Source organism: Apostichopus japonicus, chromosome 20 (genome assembly GCF_037975245.1).
Source record: "Apostichopus japonicus isolate 1M-3 chromosome 20, ASM3797524v1, whole genome shotgun sequence".
NCBI lineage: Eukaryota > Metazoa > Echinodermata > Holothuroidea > Aspidochirotida > Stichopodidae > Apostichopus > Apostichopus japonicus.
Window position 1 is genome coordinate 4,304,302 of NC_092580.1, and position 16,993 is coordinate 4,321,294.

At 38.8% G+C, this 16,993-nt stretch overlaps 2 protein-coding genes across 12 annotated transcripts in view; one reads left to right on the plus strand and one right to left on the minus strand.

The window, feature by feature from the left end:
- LOC139961434 (uncharacterized) overlaps positions 1-9,396 on the plus strand; it is a 30,342-nt gene extending 20,946 nt beyond the window's left edge. For both annotated transcript variants that reach the window (XM_071960601.1, XM_071960602.1), the window contains exons 3-9: positions 669-756; positions 1,348-1,595; positions 2,051-2,240; positions 3,127-3,342; positions 4,343-4,470; positions 5,422-5,618; positions 6,423-9,396. In XM_071960601.1, the coding sequence (XP_071816702.1) occupies positions 669-756; positions 1,348-1,595; positions 2,051-2,240; positions 3,127-3,342; positions 4,343-4,470; positions 5,422-5,618; positions 6,423-7,139 (1,784 nt within the window). In that variant the 3' untranslated portion in view covers positions 7,140-9,396. The remainder of the gene's footprint in view (positions 1-668; positions 757-1,347; positions 1,596-2,050; positions 2,241-3,126; positions 3,343-4,342; positions 4,471-5,421; positions 5,619-6,422) is intronic.
- Positions 1-16,993, minus strand: part of LOC139961432 (dnaJ homolog subfamily C member 2-like) — a 118,632-nt gene that overhangs the window by 90,061 nt on the left and 11,578 nt on the right. For 7 of the 10 annotated variants that reach the window (XM_071960591.1, XM_071960595.1, XM_071960592.1 and 4 more), the window contains exons 11-17: positions 16,027-16,115; positions 15,342-15,411; positions 14,408-14,595; positions 13,234-13,334; positions 12,288-12,404; positions 11,429-11,571; positions 6,121-6,190 (exon numbers count right to left, since the gene is read on the minus strand). In XM_071960591.1, the coding sequence (XP_071816692.1) occupies positions 6,121-6,190; positions 11,429-11,571; positions 12,288-12,404; positions 13,234-13,334; positions 14,408-14,595; positions 15,342-15,411; positions 16,027-16,115 (778 nt within the window). Of the gene's footprint in view, positions 1-6,120; positions 6,191-8,513; positions 10,759-11,428; positions 11,572-12,287; positions 12,405-13,233; positions 13,335-14,407; positions 14,596-15,341; positions 15,412-16,026; positions 16,116-16,993 lie in introns of those variants that run through there. The other 3 variants (XR_011790886.1, XM_071960587.1, XM_071960596.1) reach the window with 2 other exon arrangements.

A 16,993-nucleotide genomic window follows, 5' to 3' on the forward strand; every position in this document is an offset into this window, starting at 1 on the left:
AATACTCTATATCATGGCTATAGGTTGATACATCCATGTATTACAGGCATATATCATATTAAACCTTCCATCAAATGATTCGTTTTCGTTTCGAAAGAAATCTGAGAGCTCTAATATAAACTATATAAATACATATATCTATTACATGTTTTGTATCATTTATTATATATATATATATCATGCTTTTTTTTAACCTCTCGTGAACTTGGTTATTATCTTTGAAGTGATAGCAGGTTTCTTTATATAATGATTTCTTCAGCTCGTACCAGTAAGACGGTGTTCGAAGTTGCATGTAGTGCAACTTGATAACAACGCAAACAGCAGGGAGTTGCTCAAATGTTTAAAATCGAAGCTGGTATATGAATTGTATAGGATTCCTGTTTCGAATTCGAAAGTCCTCATTGCTCTGTTTTAATTCGTCTGTATTTTGAGTGGCTTACGAAAATCTCGACCTCGAAAATCGTCTAGAACCCCGCGTAACAATTTACAATATGCAAATTTATTTAGATTAACTTTTAAACGCACAGGGGTGTACTTTTCGAATCCAGACTGACTCCACTGTTCTGTGTACTATCTCCCTATATTTTATACATTATAGTACTTTGCTGTTCCAATGCATGTTGAAAGGAAAACAGCATCGATTAATTTAATTTGAAATTTACTTTCAGAGGTCGTTAAAGATATTCTGAGAAATTGCGAATTCCGATCTGTACCACCAGATTTAGCTATCATAACGCAGGGAGAACGGGGCGACAGGTATGTTGACCATCTTTCATCATTACAATATATATATACAACATGCTGACTATATTACGTACTTGCTCTCCTTATATGTATTGAGCACATACATATGTATATATATATACATACACACACATTATATATATATATATATATATATATATATATATATATATATATATATATCCATCATAACAAAGGAGTGGGGTATAAGTGGGGTAAATGCTACCTAGTAACCACTGTTATTTGTCATTTTGAAATGTACCATGTAAATGTCTCTTAAACCTCACTGAGGTGATGTGGAGAAAATAAACTGAACTGAACTGTGAGGACTTGTTATACTGCTTTCATTTTCCACAATGGCACAATTTTGACCACACAATTTTGACTGGAACCTTACGGTTTATTTCAGAAATTTCAAGTTTTGACAGTAATGTGTAACAAATGACCCAATTTATATGATGTAAAGTTGCATCAAGAAAATGAATCCCTAATTGTACGACTTACGTGCTACTTGGATGTTTTGTTCTTCTCTTACAGTTCTGCTCTATTCAGAAATAAGAGGCAGAGACGTATCTGACTATAGTTTATCTATTTTTGTCACAGCTTTTACATCATTTTGAGTGGCTCTGTTTCTATCTACATCAACCAGACATTAGAGGAACAAGGAAATGTAACTCGTTCGAAGACCAGTCCATGTGTACTAAACGGAACAGCGCCATCTTTAGATTGTAATGGCAACGTCATTTCCGATGACGACGTCACTGCTGATAACGTCATTGAGTCGAGTCAAAAGCGGACGTCGCAAACTGTCCTAGACAGGTCATCCTTTGGCGTACATATCAGGGACTTAGGTACAAATATAGCTTAAACATGGTCAATATTGAGACCAATATTACATGTATGCTAACTTATTAAATAGTGGTCACTCATCCTCAAACTGAAGAAGCATAATATGGGCGGGTATTGTGTGGGTAGGGGGGGGGGGGTCAGGGAGGAAGAAGGAAAAAGAATGGGAGAACCACACATATCCTTTCCATTAAGTCTGTTTGGCTTTTTCCCCACCACACGAAATCAACGCGGAAATGAGTAAGATACTCCAGCAATTACAAACTATAAATTTGGTTGTAAAAGTGTTTTCATGTATTTTCGATAAGGCAAACTAGTGAATTCTTAGGTGGGGATAGTGTAACCCAATGTAATATGAAATATTCGATGAAGAGCCTATTATTGTTAAGTATTTCTTTCTTCATGGAATTGGAAAGTACAGTAAATGAACTAGTAAATGTTCTGTCATTGATCTCCTAAGGTCCTGGAAAGAGTTTTGGAGAACTAGCACTAGTCCAAACAAACTCTATCCGTAATGCTTCCGTCATTAGTGAAAATGCTACGGATTTGATCGTCATCGACAGAGAACTTTACAACAGATCTCTCAAGGCAGCCCAAAAGCAGGAGGTGCAGGAAAAACTCGACTTTGTGAACTCTCATACTTTATATAGGTAAGTAAAGAAAATGTGATAATGTTAATGTATCAAAGCTAAAACAAGCCTATTATGATTTTTGCCTATACACATATTTGCAATCCAACAAGAACAAAATCTAGAACAGTGAAAAAAACTTCACTACAACGGTATTCAAACCCTCGGCATCTGTTGTGTATACGGACACCGGTTATTCCCACTGTTTTATGGAGACTAGAGATGGTAATTTCCCAATGTTTCGAAGTCAGTACTGGGTTAAACGGGGTGAACACTTTCACTGAAGGGGTTGGGGTTGGGGATTGGGGGTGGAGAGCAACCTGTGTGCCGATCAGCGGCACGATCGAGAACCAGGTCGGTTCACTGGCAGCTTTATCACAGGTCTCCTCCTACATCACCTTAATGATAATACGAAAATGAGAATACACTTCATTTAACCCATTCCAACCAGGGCCCCTTAATTGACCCCGGACCAGATCTGTATCTCCCAACCCTCGACTGCCCCTATCGTCAGGCCTGGTTTCAAAGTAACGTAGTGTGGCAAATCCCTATGGAGACCACTAATGATTGATTACAATATACCTTGATTTTTAACATTGGGCAAATAGCTATATAGTGCTTCTTTAACATCATACCCAGTTGAAGTTTACTATGTGATGTTTTCTTTCCATTGCATATTCATTATGACGTACATGGGAGTGGTTCTACTCGTTAAGGCTATTAAGGTAGTTTTGAAACCACTTCCTTTCTCTTCGTAAGTTTAAAATTATGTTTGTTGCATAAAAGCGTACATATTCAATATTGTATGTATATCGAGAAAAAACTAAATAAATGAAATGATGTTGTATATTATATGATAATCTCATTACGGCTTAAAGTTTCCTTTTTTTTCCATTTCTCAACATAGCAACTGGACAAAGAGACAACGTGCTGTTTTAACTATGAGCCTAATACGAAACAGTTATCAGTACGGTAACACCATAATACGACAGGGAAGTCCCACCAACTCATTAATATTTATAACGAAAGGTCAAGCTAAGGTTACGATGAATCCAGTACAACTAATACATCAGTATCCTTCCGTTTGTTCCTCACAAGACATTGATTTCGGTAAACGAATGAGGCAAGTTTACCAGAAAGTATTCAAGGGTATGGGGGGGGGGGGTGATGTGGACGGGGTAGGGTGGGCGGGGGTTATTTAGAGGGTTAATACGTATGGTTTGTAGAAGACGTTATTTTTTTTCATTTTCTTTTTGCAATTTCACTGAATTTTGCCCGAAAAGTTACTTCATAGATGTTCATAGCGCACACGATGATAGCCGAATGCATAGAGAGTGTGGATCGATCATAACCCTCCCATTCCCGGCATACCTTCAATAAATGATTTTTCAAATAAAGTGATTGATGCTCGGTGATATAACGGATGAAGTGACAAAGTGTGAACATGTACTATAACTTGTGAAACAGAGGCTAGAATTCCACAGAAAACGTTGTACTTTAAAAAAAAAATGGACCAGACTGGTATCTTTGTAATGATAGTGTGTACCCAAGTACATGACGGTATTGTTACCGAGATGACAAAACCATTGTGCACGAGAACAGTCTCCCCCCCCCCTTTTTTTTTCTTCTGGCAGCCGCATGGATTAAAACAAATGATTGTGCTTGTCACGTAAGTTCTCCCGCCCCTGGAATATTATGATCATAAAAACATCATTTCCACTTTATTTTAATCCTCCGTATACTAGTGGTGAGAAGAAAAGAACTTATGCGACCTACCCGTGGAGAGTAGCGGGAAACTTGAATGAGCATGAAGGGGGTGGTGGACGGGGCATGATAGGAGGTGCTAAGGGTTAGATCAACCTTCTTCGGTCCTTTAATCGCATACTCTAGTTGACTGATGGCAATATCACTTGGGGAGGGGGGGGGGCTATGGGTTGATGTAAATGTGGCAGTATTATCTTAACGACTACCCGATTACACACTATCAACTTGCATTTTCTTGAATGGTGATTAATCATGTTTATTACACTTACTTTGCTAAACCTAGATATTTCAAGTTTGTCATTGTCATGTTTTACCGTTTTTATCAAAGATTTTACTGTATCTAACCCTTTTTTTCGCAGAACGAACCGTATTCATCGTTTCAAACACAGACGTCGCCATTTAACAAGTTACCCGAAGATTCGGGAGAAACACGGCAGTCATAAACATGTGTCGGATGTTTGTATCATAGGACCACCAGACTACGTCGGTGAGAGGTTATTTAATATACCTGCAATATTACAAATCATGAAAGTAGGACGGTTATGTGTAAGACTCGTATCGATAAGATTTAAAGGGCGGCTATGTGACGTGCGTGTATGTGTCCCACTTATAGGGGTTAGGTCAGGGTATACACATTACGTACACAATTGTACTACAATGGTGTACCTATGCAAATAAAAGAGATGCATTATTAATTTTAACGTTCTCACTTCTGATGAGTGAAAATCCTTGACTCATATAGTAACGTATGTGTGCGTTACTTTCAGTATACAAAGCTCCCCGTCTGAAGATAACATAACCTATTTGAATTCACTTCTCAATACATGCGCATGCGCAAGTGCAATTCGTATCACGAGAATGGGCTTATTACTTAAAGAGCGATCGAACGCACGTATTCTCACTGGCGGGATAGGCTAATTAAGAGGACTCGGGGTGCAAAGAATCAGTTTACAGAGACTATATGGTGACTATGGTGACCAGACGTCACCGAATACCCGGTGCAGAACCCCGGATTCCATGTACGGTCCCGGTATTGAACTTGTCCCCGGAACTGCCCCGGATTCCATCCACCGTCCACGGACCATTACAAGTATCCCCGAAATTGTCCCGGATTCTTTTAATGTCCCCAGATATTACAAGTATGCCCGGAATTGTCCCCGGATCTCATATACTGTCCCCATACCGATACAAGTGTCCTCGGAATGTCCCGGCCGACTTTGTAATACCACCTAAATCGTTTATAATTTAACTGCTTGATCTTCATTGCGTACATAGCCTATAGCTTTGAACACAACCTGTGGTCTTCTGTTAATGTCAAACTGATTTTCGGGTAGAAACTTTACGCACAACATGACGAAAATACTTGCGGCAATTAACGATACTGAAGTCTTCGTCAGCATCACTTACATTTTTCCTTCGTATTTGTTTTCGCTCTTAGGAGAGTTTGAGGTATTACTGCGCCTTCCAACTTACATTCAAACAGTTACTTGTGTCGAGAAGGTGGAAACATTCGAATTGGATTTTACTAGTTTCACGAGACTCATCGCCAAGAAAAATCCAAACACATACAACCACATGCACCAACTGGCAGAAATGAAATTAGCTAGTCGAGTCGAGCGATTTAAGAAAGAACAGGTCAGTACACTTGGTCCTGTAGTGATTGTACACCCAAAGTCGGGACCGAAGTCGTCATTTCGAAGGCATTGTGATATCAATGCTATTGGTCACAGAAAATTGCAAGTGAGTGATGGCCCGTGGCGTCGAGATCCAGGCTAGGCCCGGGGGAAATATGTTACCGGGAGGACCCGTTTTTGACTCTTCATTTTTCTAATATAATTATATTATGAAATATGTATCCCTCTTGACCTCTTTTCACAGGCCCGGTGATAGCTTCAAAGTGAAGCCTTATCAATATGTTATTTTACCACCAGTTCAAGTTTCAGATCGGATTTACATGACATTTAACAACATTAGCTGCTTGATCAAATCTGAAACTGATCAAACTCAAAGCATTATATTCATAAACTGCATGAACTGTTTAGCTGCTTAGGGTTGCAATCAGGCATGTTTGCCGGTTGGAGAATGTAAGATCATTCCTTTTTTTTATAATTTTTATCACATATGTTTTTACACCTACCTGTTACTTTCAAAACCGAGGCATCCGTACTCGGCTGGGAAGATGTACGGTGGTATACAATGGTCACTTCCTGAAAAATAAAATAATAAGCCACATTCATGCAACATAAAGGTTCAAGTAGCCATTCAATGCATGCCATAGCCACTTTGTTCAGCATTGTAAAGCAACCCCACCAGAGAACTTCCAGTTAGGGTAGGCCTTGTGCCAGTCAATATCCCTGTCCCAAGCCGTCTCCCTATTCAATAAAATATCAACCAATCATATTTACAATCATTATTTTATTCTTTATCACCTTCACACAGATTCGTAATCCAGTTTTGCCACAATTACTACAGAAATTCATTGACGTCAATTCACCGTTTCGCTTCAAGGTCCACATGACCTCTGACCTCGAAAGCGACGGCTACGTCCACTACCCTCCGTGGTATCACTACCGGGATAAACAGCGCCGGTTTCTGCATCACCGGAGAAGAGAGAAAGAGATCAAGGAGAAACAAGAGATGAATTTCAGGAAAACCCAACAATTACTTCTTCATCGGCAAATTCAGAATCTATCCTTGATCTCAAATGACTCCGCTGGTAATGCGCACAGTGACACAGACAGTGAGATATTACCTGTAATATCACCAGATTCGCGTATTAATATAAACCCTGCATCTGGACTGGTCAAACTTCCTAGACGAATGTATTCACTCGACGAAACGTCACCGAGGAGTACTTCCATCGGTCCAGGAGAAATTAAATGGCAACGACCGAGATCCTTCTCCCTCGCTTTACCGACAAAGACGCCACTATTGCGTACAAAAGGCTCGTTACCAATAGACGTAGATGAACGAGAAAACGGAATGGCACTTCCTAAAGCAGATGCTTATTTCCCGGAAGTGACGTTTACGGAAAAACCACGTAAGATGTCAGAGCCAACTGTAGATCTTCACAATACCAACAGAGCGCTGTTTTTGCCTCAATCACGACCGATTACCTCAACACTAGCACTATCGGACAAGACAAAATATGACTAGAGGGAACGTGGTGTGTGGAGAGGAGAAGGCACAGCACAGCTAGCGGTGGTGAATTGGCCTACGGGCTGGGGAGGCATCCACTGCCAGCTACGAGCAACTCCCTAGTCCGAGGAGCCAGAGACTCTGATGCTTCGGGGCCGATTCCTCTTGGTCCACTCGAACATGTAATGAAAAATGTAGGCGTAATCGCGAAAGTTGTTGGTGTCGTATGAGACGCCGATTGTTTCTAGTCTACAGCACCGCAGGTAATTGGATTACTGAACCTGTGGCAATTGACGCCCAGTCTACACGTGGGGCATAGGCGCAGGGAGAAATGAAAATGTTCTGGAAGTTTAATTGCGTAAGTGGGAGATGATTTTACAATTGAAACTTAACGACCTGACGGAAAATACCCAACATGGAGACGCTGATGAGAAACTTCCTCAAATATATTATCGTTGTTCACAAAGAACGCCAGCAAAATTTCATCAGAGACCTCAAGTCAGAGATGACTGTTGAAACATTTGACAATTTTTTGGGGAACTGAAATTATCAAATACTAACTACTTTATAACCTTGTATTCTCGAACTAAGAGCGTGCATCATGAAAGTAAGGTCATTCGTGTATATTTATTACACATGCACACTCTCAACCATCATCACTAACCATTGTTTGCAATCCACATGGGCGGACCCTGGTTTTAATAAAAGAGGGGCGTATGTCCCTGTGGTCGTTCAAGTCGTCTCCACGTCATCTGTCTGGTGGATTGGGGCGGGGGTGGGGGGGAGAGGGGAGACTGAAATCATCTTCCGCAAGAAAATGTTAGACGTCAAACTGTGCATCCTGGGGCACAGTTAGACCACAAATGATGCGTAATTGCAGAGGGCACAAAACTATTTGTGAACTTTGTGTGTACACAGCACCTAGCTACCCTCCTCGCTGGATCAGTGCCAGATCCCTCACACAGTTATAATCATGCTACATGTTGGTGTTAACACTTGTCTTGTAATTGCTGGTATAGTCTTCAAGACCCCCAAGTGAAGTAGCCTACTTGCAAGTTATGCTTATGACATCATCACCTCAGCCAGGTCAGTGCTTATGAATTTCAAAGGGACTTAATTTTAAGAAGTTACCATGATACCTGGTTGACAGCCATCGTTCAGAGAAAAAACATGGAAATTTCAACCAAGTTGCTCTTAGATTGTGAATGCAGATCTTAACAAGTCTCCCCTCACCCCCAGCCCCTCACCCCCTCCCCAGCCCCTTCCCCAACACGCATGCAACCCAAGCTACCTCTGCGAGTAAAAAAAAAAATTAGATATATGATACATTCCAACATGATGTACAATTCTACTGATGAAAGAACAGAAATATATAGAAAAGTTCCATACATCTTTATATTATGGTTTGCCGTCGTCCATGTTTTATTTCTTTCCATTGGTATCCAACAGTTATACTGCATAATGAAACGATACAACGCCCTGCAATGACCACATTCAAAACACTGAACATGTTTATGAGAGCTCGACTGCCGAGTTCCATTGACATGGCAGTTCTTCTGTAATTGATTGTAAGATTTATTGGAAAACTTAAGTAAGAAGAAAGAAAGGTGGGGGGAAAAAAAGAGCCCCAAATTTGGTATGTTTTCACACTACTGTTAGAGTTCCCTCTTTTTACTGGTGGCACAGTAAAATACTGTACTGTTATGCCTGCACAAAACTTCAATTTTTAACTCATTGTAACACAATTTCTGTCATCAATGTAGAGAATGTGTTTCTATTTGGTACTGTTATCATTGGGTATCCCCGCCCTCCCCCCCCCAAGTAAATGCATGAAACCCCATAAATTCCCAACCTCCTGATTGACCTGGGACTGTAGCCCCCCATGACCCCTCCTCTCATCAGGCCTGGCAAGGTCCATTCGTTTTCAGCAATGATGCTCAGTAATTGCAGGCCTGGTTTAAATGCAGTACAATGTGGAAAGTGATGAATCCACTAAACAATATCCAATGTTATAGTCTTGCATGTCAGCCATTTTGACTGGTAAGGCAACAGTATTTACAAAGGAGATATCTTTGCAGATGAAAGATTGCAAATAGAAATACAACCAAGGCGTTGAAAGTCAGTTTCTGTCCAGAATTTCTTGAAGGCCAGTACCGCTAGCATAATCTCTGCTTCTTTAAAAGCATTCTGTAATGTAACTATAATCCATTACCCTGTAACTGAAAAGCTTACTATCTGAAATGTTAAAACATGGTTCACTAGTTGCAGAAGTACTTTCAAGGTTTCCTTTTAACACACGTAAATGTTCCTGTGTAGCAGAAGAAGTAACCATTATACAGGTAACCATAGGTTACAAGTACTTGGCACCTTTCTGACTTTGCATAATGAGTGCCACACAAGTTGACTTGAAAAGTGCACGAACCTACTCTGTCGGTTACAAAATCCATGAAAATGCATCAACATGAGCAGAGAAAGTGGCCTGTATTTAATCCACTAAGATAATCCTCATGTAAAATCCCTCTATCAAAAGACCCTCTTTCTAATTCTTCCAGAAATAGGGGAAAATAATAAGAATAATCATAATCTGTAACAAGCTCATAGCCTTCAATAATGTCTGTTTAATTGTTATCTACTGTGATACTAAGGGTCGATCAGAGGCTACATCAGTTCAGTCCCGAATTACAGAACTGGCATACCAAAAAACGCAATCAAACTGTCCAGGAATTGCCCGAGGACAACAACTTTGGTTGCCAACCTTACGCGATTATTCCAACTGTTGGTTACATTTACTAATTAAACAAGATATAAAATCACTTGGTTTTTCATGAGTTGGCTGTGGTCTGGCAATGTCGATATCATCTCAGGTGACTGTATGGGGGGGGGGGTAATCCTTGTCCATCCACCGAGTACTGTAAAGCTTGCTAAAATGCAGGCAGTTAATAACTAAAAAACTAACATTTTACGAAAGGTGCGGTAGAAAAACAGGACAAAAAGTAGAGAGGAAAAAAAAGGGAGAAATATTTGCTTGATAAAAAAATGCAAATATATTGCAATTCCAGGTAAATATCAGAGCATGTCTTCTTCTCACACTACCGATGCTATTTAGTCCTACATAGCTGTCATCTCCACCATATCATCCAGGGGAAATCCCAACTTTGTAAATCAGAACCGATTTAAATCTCGACGTTGGTACGCGAGTATCACAAAGATCGACGAGTGGAAGGTCTTCTTGAGATAAAACGGCTTTCTTCATTTCCACATGGTAACGATGGATGGTTGGTGTCCACAACACCTTTGAAGATGTGTGCAGTCTCCAATCTGCCTCTCGGTAAGTTATCCAACTCCTCTACAAACACACCGTAAATCACAGACTTGTGCAACAGGATCAGGTATCTGATAGGCTTCGTTTTCATAAATGGTGTTAAGGCCGTCCTCCATTTTTGGCTTCCTTATTTTTCGTTGTTGTATAGGTCTTCCTTCCATCTGATGTCGCTGATGGTGGACGAGCAGATTTCCATCTGGAATGTTTACCCCCAAAAAAACATGTCTTACTAGCAAAGAGTGGTCGTCATGGTTACTTTGCCTTCACTGCTTGTTCCTGGGCTGCTTTCTTGGCTTTAATTATAGCAACCAAATCCTTAAAAACAAAACAAAAAGAACAAACGAAAAATAAACATAAACAATGAAAAAGATCGAACGATATGGATGAGTGAATAAATGAGGAAGTTAACGAGTAACTGAATAAACATCTAAATAAATCAATTAATTGATTAATTGTTAAATAAGGAAGTGTGAACAAAAATGATCAAAGAAATAACAACTGATCAAACAATAACAGATAAAAACAAGGACCAAACAAATGAATAAAGTTAACATTACTCTTGTGAGTGAGTTGCTCGCCCACCAGAACACAGTGATGTCATTCCTGTTTAAGTTCCAATGGCTGACAGCAAAGTAACCAGTAGTTTTCTGAATATGTTAATTGGTGGGGAACAGTGTATATGTATGGATAAGCGGTGACAACATCACTTGTGTTCTATTCATAAACTGTACACCACGGTGCATATGGTTGTAGGTCGTGTTTAGCAAAACAAATTGCTTTTTGTTGTCCTCTTCTCCCATGAACCACATAACCAATCACTAATGCTCCAGCAATAATCTCAGACTGACACTACCCCTGGCCCTCCTATCCCCTCCCTACAAACCCCTCTCTTCTCTCCAGCCCCTCCCTGTTTCTACAGCCCTAATGCTAATGTTACCCATAACATTGTAAGCTATTAGAGACTGTTGATCTAACTATAACATACCTTGTATCTCTTCATACATTCCTTCTTGCTCCTGTTCGGTACAGCGCCAGCTATCTTGTCCCATCTTTCAGCAGTCTGGGCAGGATAAGTCTTCAGGGCCTGTTCTAGTCTCTTCTGTTCCTCTGTCGTCCAGGGTTTCTCACCTGCGAGCATAGAACATAGAAACGTGTCAAGCTTTCAGTTAGAGAGAAATTCAAAATGATTTACTTTCCCTTCCAGATAATCAAGGCTACTTTGTTTATGGATGGTGTGCTCATGAGCTATTCATTTCTTGAAGAAAAACCAGAATATCGTTTAAAACTATATATAAGCATAATATATCACATAACATATATTACATCACAACATACCATATAGTACATCATATCATGCCATATGATGTTGTGTCATCTCATATTATATCATATCATATATATATATATGTATATCATATATTAAAACATAATGCAATCTATCATACCATCATATCATAATCTTATGTCATGGTATTTCATACCATACATCACATATATCATGCCACATCAAGTCATATCATATGATATAATACCGTATCATATGTCATGTCATAACATATCACACCATATCAAAACATATCAATATCATACAACACAATACAAGATTATTTTACCTTTTATTTTGAAAACAGGAATTTAACATTACAACAATTTTCTTCAATTGCTTTGTCCTGCCCAGAATCTTAATGAATTAAGCATATTATGATAAATAATGATCATGATAATAATGAACCTCACAACTGCTATGTGCAATTCTACACATTAACATATTTCACTGATTGAAATATTATTATTACTGTTTGCATGATACTCTCAATTCTGTAAGAATCACAACGTTCACTTACCGCCGTTAGCATATCTCTCCGAGGGGTTGGAACTGGCATCTTCTTTCTTTGGTCGGCTCATCGATTGCTCAAACTTATCAAAAGCTTTCTTGTTCACCGCTTCCTTCATGGAGGGATCTGGAAAAACGTACAAAAAATCACAAAAGAGATTGGCTTGAAGGCATCCAACTTGAAAAGAATGTAACATGTTTACGCTGTCTAGGTTAGAATGTAACATGTTTACGCTGTCTAGGTTAACTTGAATCATATTAATGTGATTCTGAGAATGTCACTGCCTGCCTGAACATTTTCTTTGACTCAAAAACAGTATATTTGGGGCATTTGCATGTTTGTTTTATTTATAGCTGATGAGGTCTAGTGTAAGACTAGATTCCAAACGAGACAGAGAACACATGTGAAAATGACCTCAATAACTTTATATATAGTTTAATATTCTATGGGACACAAACTGTATTTGAACTGGATAATGAACCTTGATACCAAGGGCTGGAAGAGCCACACAAGAATGACTCAAATAATATGCAAACTAAGTCAATAATATTCATAAATTAAACAGACATTTCCAAAGCAGCGTGTTTGATGCTATACTAGTAATAGTGCTTTCGTTATCTTGACTAGTCAATTTCTATTTCATATAATGAAGGAAAAAATCTTATTTTACCCTCCCCCCCCACTTCCCCTTCTGTTTTTGGCTTTTAGAAGAATTAAAAAAAATCTTGACATGGATGGTTATTGGTAAATACTTGATATTTAAACCATCATTTAGTAAGGAAATGGAGAAAAACCTGTTTTCTTTGCACCACCTGAAACTCACTTTGAATCATACTTTGGAAGTTGGCCGAAAAGAGGTGACCAGATGCAATTTGCTTGCATATCAGATATGACATTAAAACATCCAACAGAATGGATTCTAACAAAGCCAAGGATCTAATTGGCAGATACTCACCTAATCTCTGTAGATTCTTCGTTTTATTTATGACATCTTTGGCACTCCTTGATATACCTGAGGTTGAATGACTATTGATAAAGTTAGCTATTACTTCATACCTACAAAAGAGAACAGAAAAAAAGAGGAATTTATTGGGGAATATTTTTTAAAACCGGTATTTATGTCTTCCATCGTAAACACACAGAAACTGTTGCCTGTCATGACGATCTAAAATCATCGCATTTAAACTTTTGACAGGTCCCTTACTATCACAGAATTATAAAGAGTTGATTCTCTTCCGGAGAAATTAGCAGGTTCGCAAGGAATCAAAAACTGAAGTGTCTGTTCATAGACAAGTCGGACAGACACAGAGTCTGTTCTGTAAACAGAACAAGTTTTGTGGAAAAACGCTGGTTGAATGCTGCTCAGTGAATAAAATGGCGGAGAATCGAGCTTGTTATTCGTATATAAATAGCGTTAGTGAGGTTTGGCATGGATTCATATTTTTAATAGTTCTAGTAATGAATTCCGGTTAAGCCTAGTTTTGTGTACGAGTATATCCATCTAATAGCAAGCGATTTGGTTCTGACACGTGCAAATGCAAGAGCATGTGTGTTCCTTGTACAGTACACATGGAGGTCGGTGATTGGGCGATACAATAATGCATGTAGATATACTTGTCTACAGCATATGCTCATTCTTTGTCAAATAGCTATATCCTGTTCACAAGAAGTACCTCATCAAAATATTGCAACTGAAGGGAACCTGTCAAAACCTCAAAAAAGAAAGAGAGATGATATCGGATGCTATGATACACCACAGTTTGTCAGTCTTATTAATAGAAGGCATATCACAGCTCAAAAGGAAGAATAAGGATTTGATGTTTCATTTTCCAAATGACACGGATGTCTTTCAGCAGTATCCTAAAGGCAGGTTTTGATTTGACATTTATAAAGTAATCGTATGAAATGTGAGCAATCACATCTCTTCCTTCTCTACAAGTTGCATATGTATGCTCAATATGAAAAATCTGTGTAAACTATGAAAGGCCAATTGCAACCTTGATGTGTAGTTTAATTTGACGTTATCATGTTTGTACATTTAAGAGATGTTTTCTACCTTTTGCTTCCTGTCTTATCGAGTCGATTTCTCTTGAAAAATATGAGATGATGATAATAAATGGGATGAGTACCTTTGTCCTGTGCCAGCAGGGAAGAGATTGACAGCCTTGATGAGAAGCTTTAGGTCCTCGTCGTTCCACTCCTTCCCCTTACCCCCGCCTCCTCCCCCGCCTCCTCCATCCTTGGCTGCCTGAGATTCCCGCTGTTTCATCAGCTCTTCTTGTTTCTCCTTCTCGATCTCATCGTTGACCAGTTTGACCTACGGATGGATGGTGTATGCAGAATTACCATAGGTACATTGAAGTATGTGGGTAATGCCTTTACCTGTTTTACAAGGATATCAATTACCATATTGAAGACAATATTACCCTGTCTCTAAACTCCCCCACCTCCCTACCCCCCCCCCCCCAAAAAAAAAGAAACAAAAAAAAAACCATGGTAGTTTGCATTGGTTTTACTAAACTTTGCATCACTTTTACAGAGCAGGTAGGATATTTTCATCAAAATCAGTCCCATCACTACATCTAATCCAAATACACAAAGATTTGTGTTGCAAAAATTGAATTTAATCCTCTTTTGAATGGTCCATGATGGGATTTTGGAGGACTTAAGGTGTGATGGATGTGTTCTGATAGTTTCTCCTTTGATGATCCAGGATACTATAACCAGATTAACCTCATACATCTGAATTTGATAAGAATCATCTCATGACCATACTTGGTTAAAAACGCCTACTGTGGACCATTTCACAGTTCATTAACTGGGCAAACTATCTAAATAAGTCATCCCACCCCCCCCCTTCGCCCGAGAAAACAAGGAAAGCATGAACGATGATTTTTTCAAACACTGCGCATTGCTTCTTGCACAAATATGTAACATCAGGCAGTTGCACACACTTAACCTACACTGACTGTATGTACCATAGTAAACACAATTAAAAAGAATGGAACAATAATACATCATTTCTGATTTTAAGAATAAATCAAACCTTGAACACTTTCTTACCTCCTTCTGGAATACAGCCACTGCATCTGCCTCTGAATTTGTCTGCAGGTTCTCAATGAGAGCAGTTAATCTGAAAATATTAGAGAAATCAGAACAATTTATGAAGTCCGAACAAACTTGAAGCAAAGATACTTGTTAAAGCTGTTGCAGAGCTTGGAAAAGTCGATGCCCAAGTGGCAAACCTCCCGCAAAAATGATCCTAATGGGAAATAGGAGAACCCGAGGTGATGCTCATGGTGAGGGAAGTGGGAAGGGGGAGGAGAGGTTGGGGTTGGAGATTTAACCACTGGGATCTAATTGTTCAAAAAAAAAAAAAACTATCTAAAAAATATATATATATTTTCTTGGTACCATTACCAGACATAAATCAAACTCTAATGGTTTGATTTGATTTAACAGTGGGGGAGGGGGGGTTAACACTAGAACCATACAGATATCTCTCACACAAGATCTGTTTCTTTGCCAGGTCACAGGGCATGTGCAAACACTACCACAATCTCAGGGTCCAATGAGATTAGGAGCACTCAACATTTCAATGACAATACGAAAAGGGTCTGATCTTGGCGTCAGGAAAAACGGGTGGGGAATCGGCAGTGGTAAGAATCAAGGGAGGGTGGAGAAAAAAATTGGATAGAAAGGGGGAGAGGGCACTAGGGTGGCGGGGGGGTAAGTGATAGATGCTTACCTGGTATGGGAGAGTTTTTCACAAAGCATTTCAACTTCTTGCATGTTATGGAGTTTCTGTTCTTCATTCTCTGCATAGTAATCATTACTCTGTAAAAAGATATTGTAATTATAAAATTAAAGAAAAGAGGCTATTGTTACCCAAGAACAAAACTTTAGCTTGTACCTCACAGTGATGAAAAAGTACATAGTAACTCTTTCTCTGATTCAACTGGATTTTAACCACTTTACCATTTTAAAACTAAAACATCTTAACTTCAGGAGATGAGCTTTGGGTAGTTTTCACTAAATAAATAACATTGACTTTTCTTTGCTTTAAACACTAACTTCACTCATTTTCAGGCACAAAAAGTCCTGATTTTTATTATAATCATTACCACAAACTAGTATCAATTACTAGCAGTAACTAGAACTTATAACTATCATGAATAAATCTGTATGATGAAGAGTGCTAAATCAATAACAACTAGCACTTAAAGCTATTATCAATAACTACCAGTAACTATAACTATCATGAATAAATCTGTATGATGAAGAGGGCTAAATCAATAACAACAAAGCACTTAAAGCTATTCAATCAAGATCTCTATCCTTTGAGGAGATATCAATCAAGGTTCCATCCAGTATTCTTCTGCACGCAAGACAGAAAACTTGTACAAACCATAGATATTTATAAACCATTTTCATTTCTTTACTCAGTACTCTGTTAGCTTTCATTGCTACCTATTTAATTGCACGTTTGTTTTCGTTCAAACTACTGACGACAGAAACTGCATAGCCTTCACATCAATATTGATACATTGCGTGTCGTGCAGACAAAATTCATTTTAAGACATCGAAATGTAATTAATGTTGCGTTAATATTTGTACATCATTTATGTTCTCGTAAGTATGAACCCAAGAGAAGGGCACTTTTCTATGGCAATATGAGCTACACACTGAGCCAACAGTAGAAAATATGACAGCTC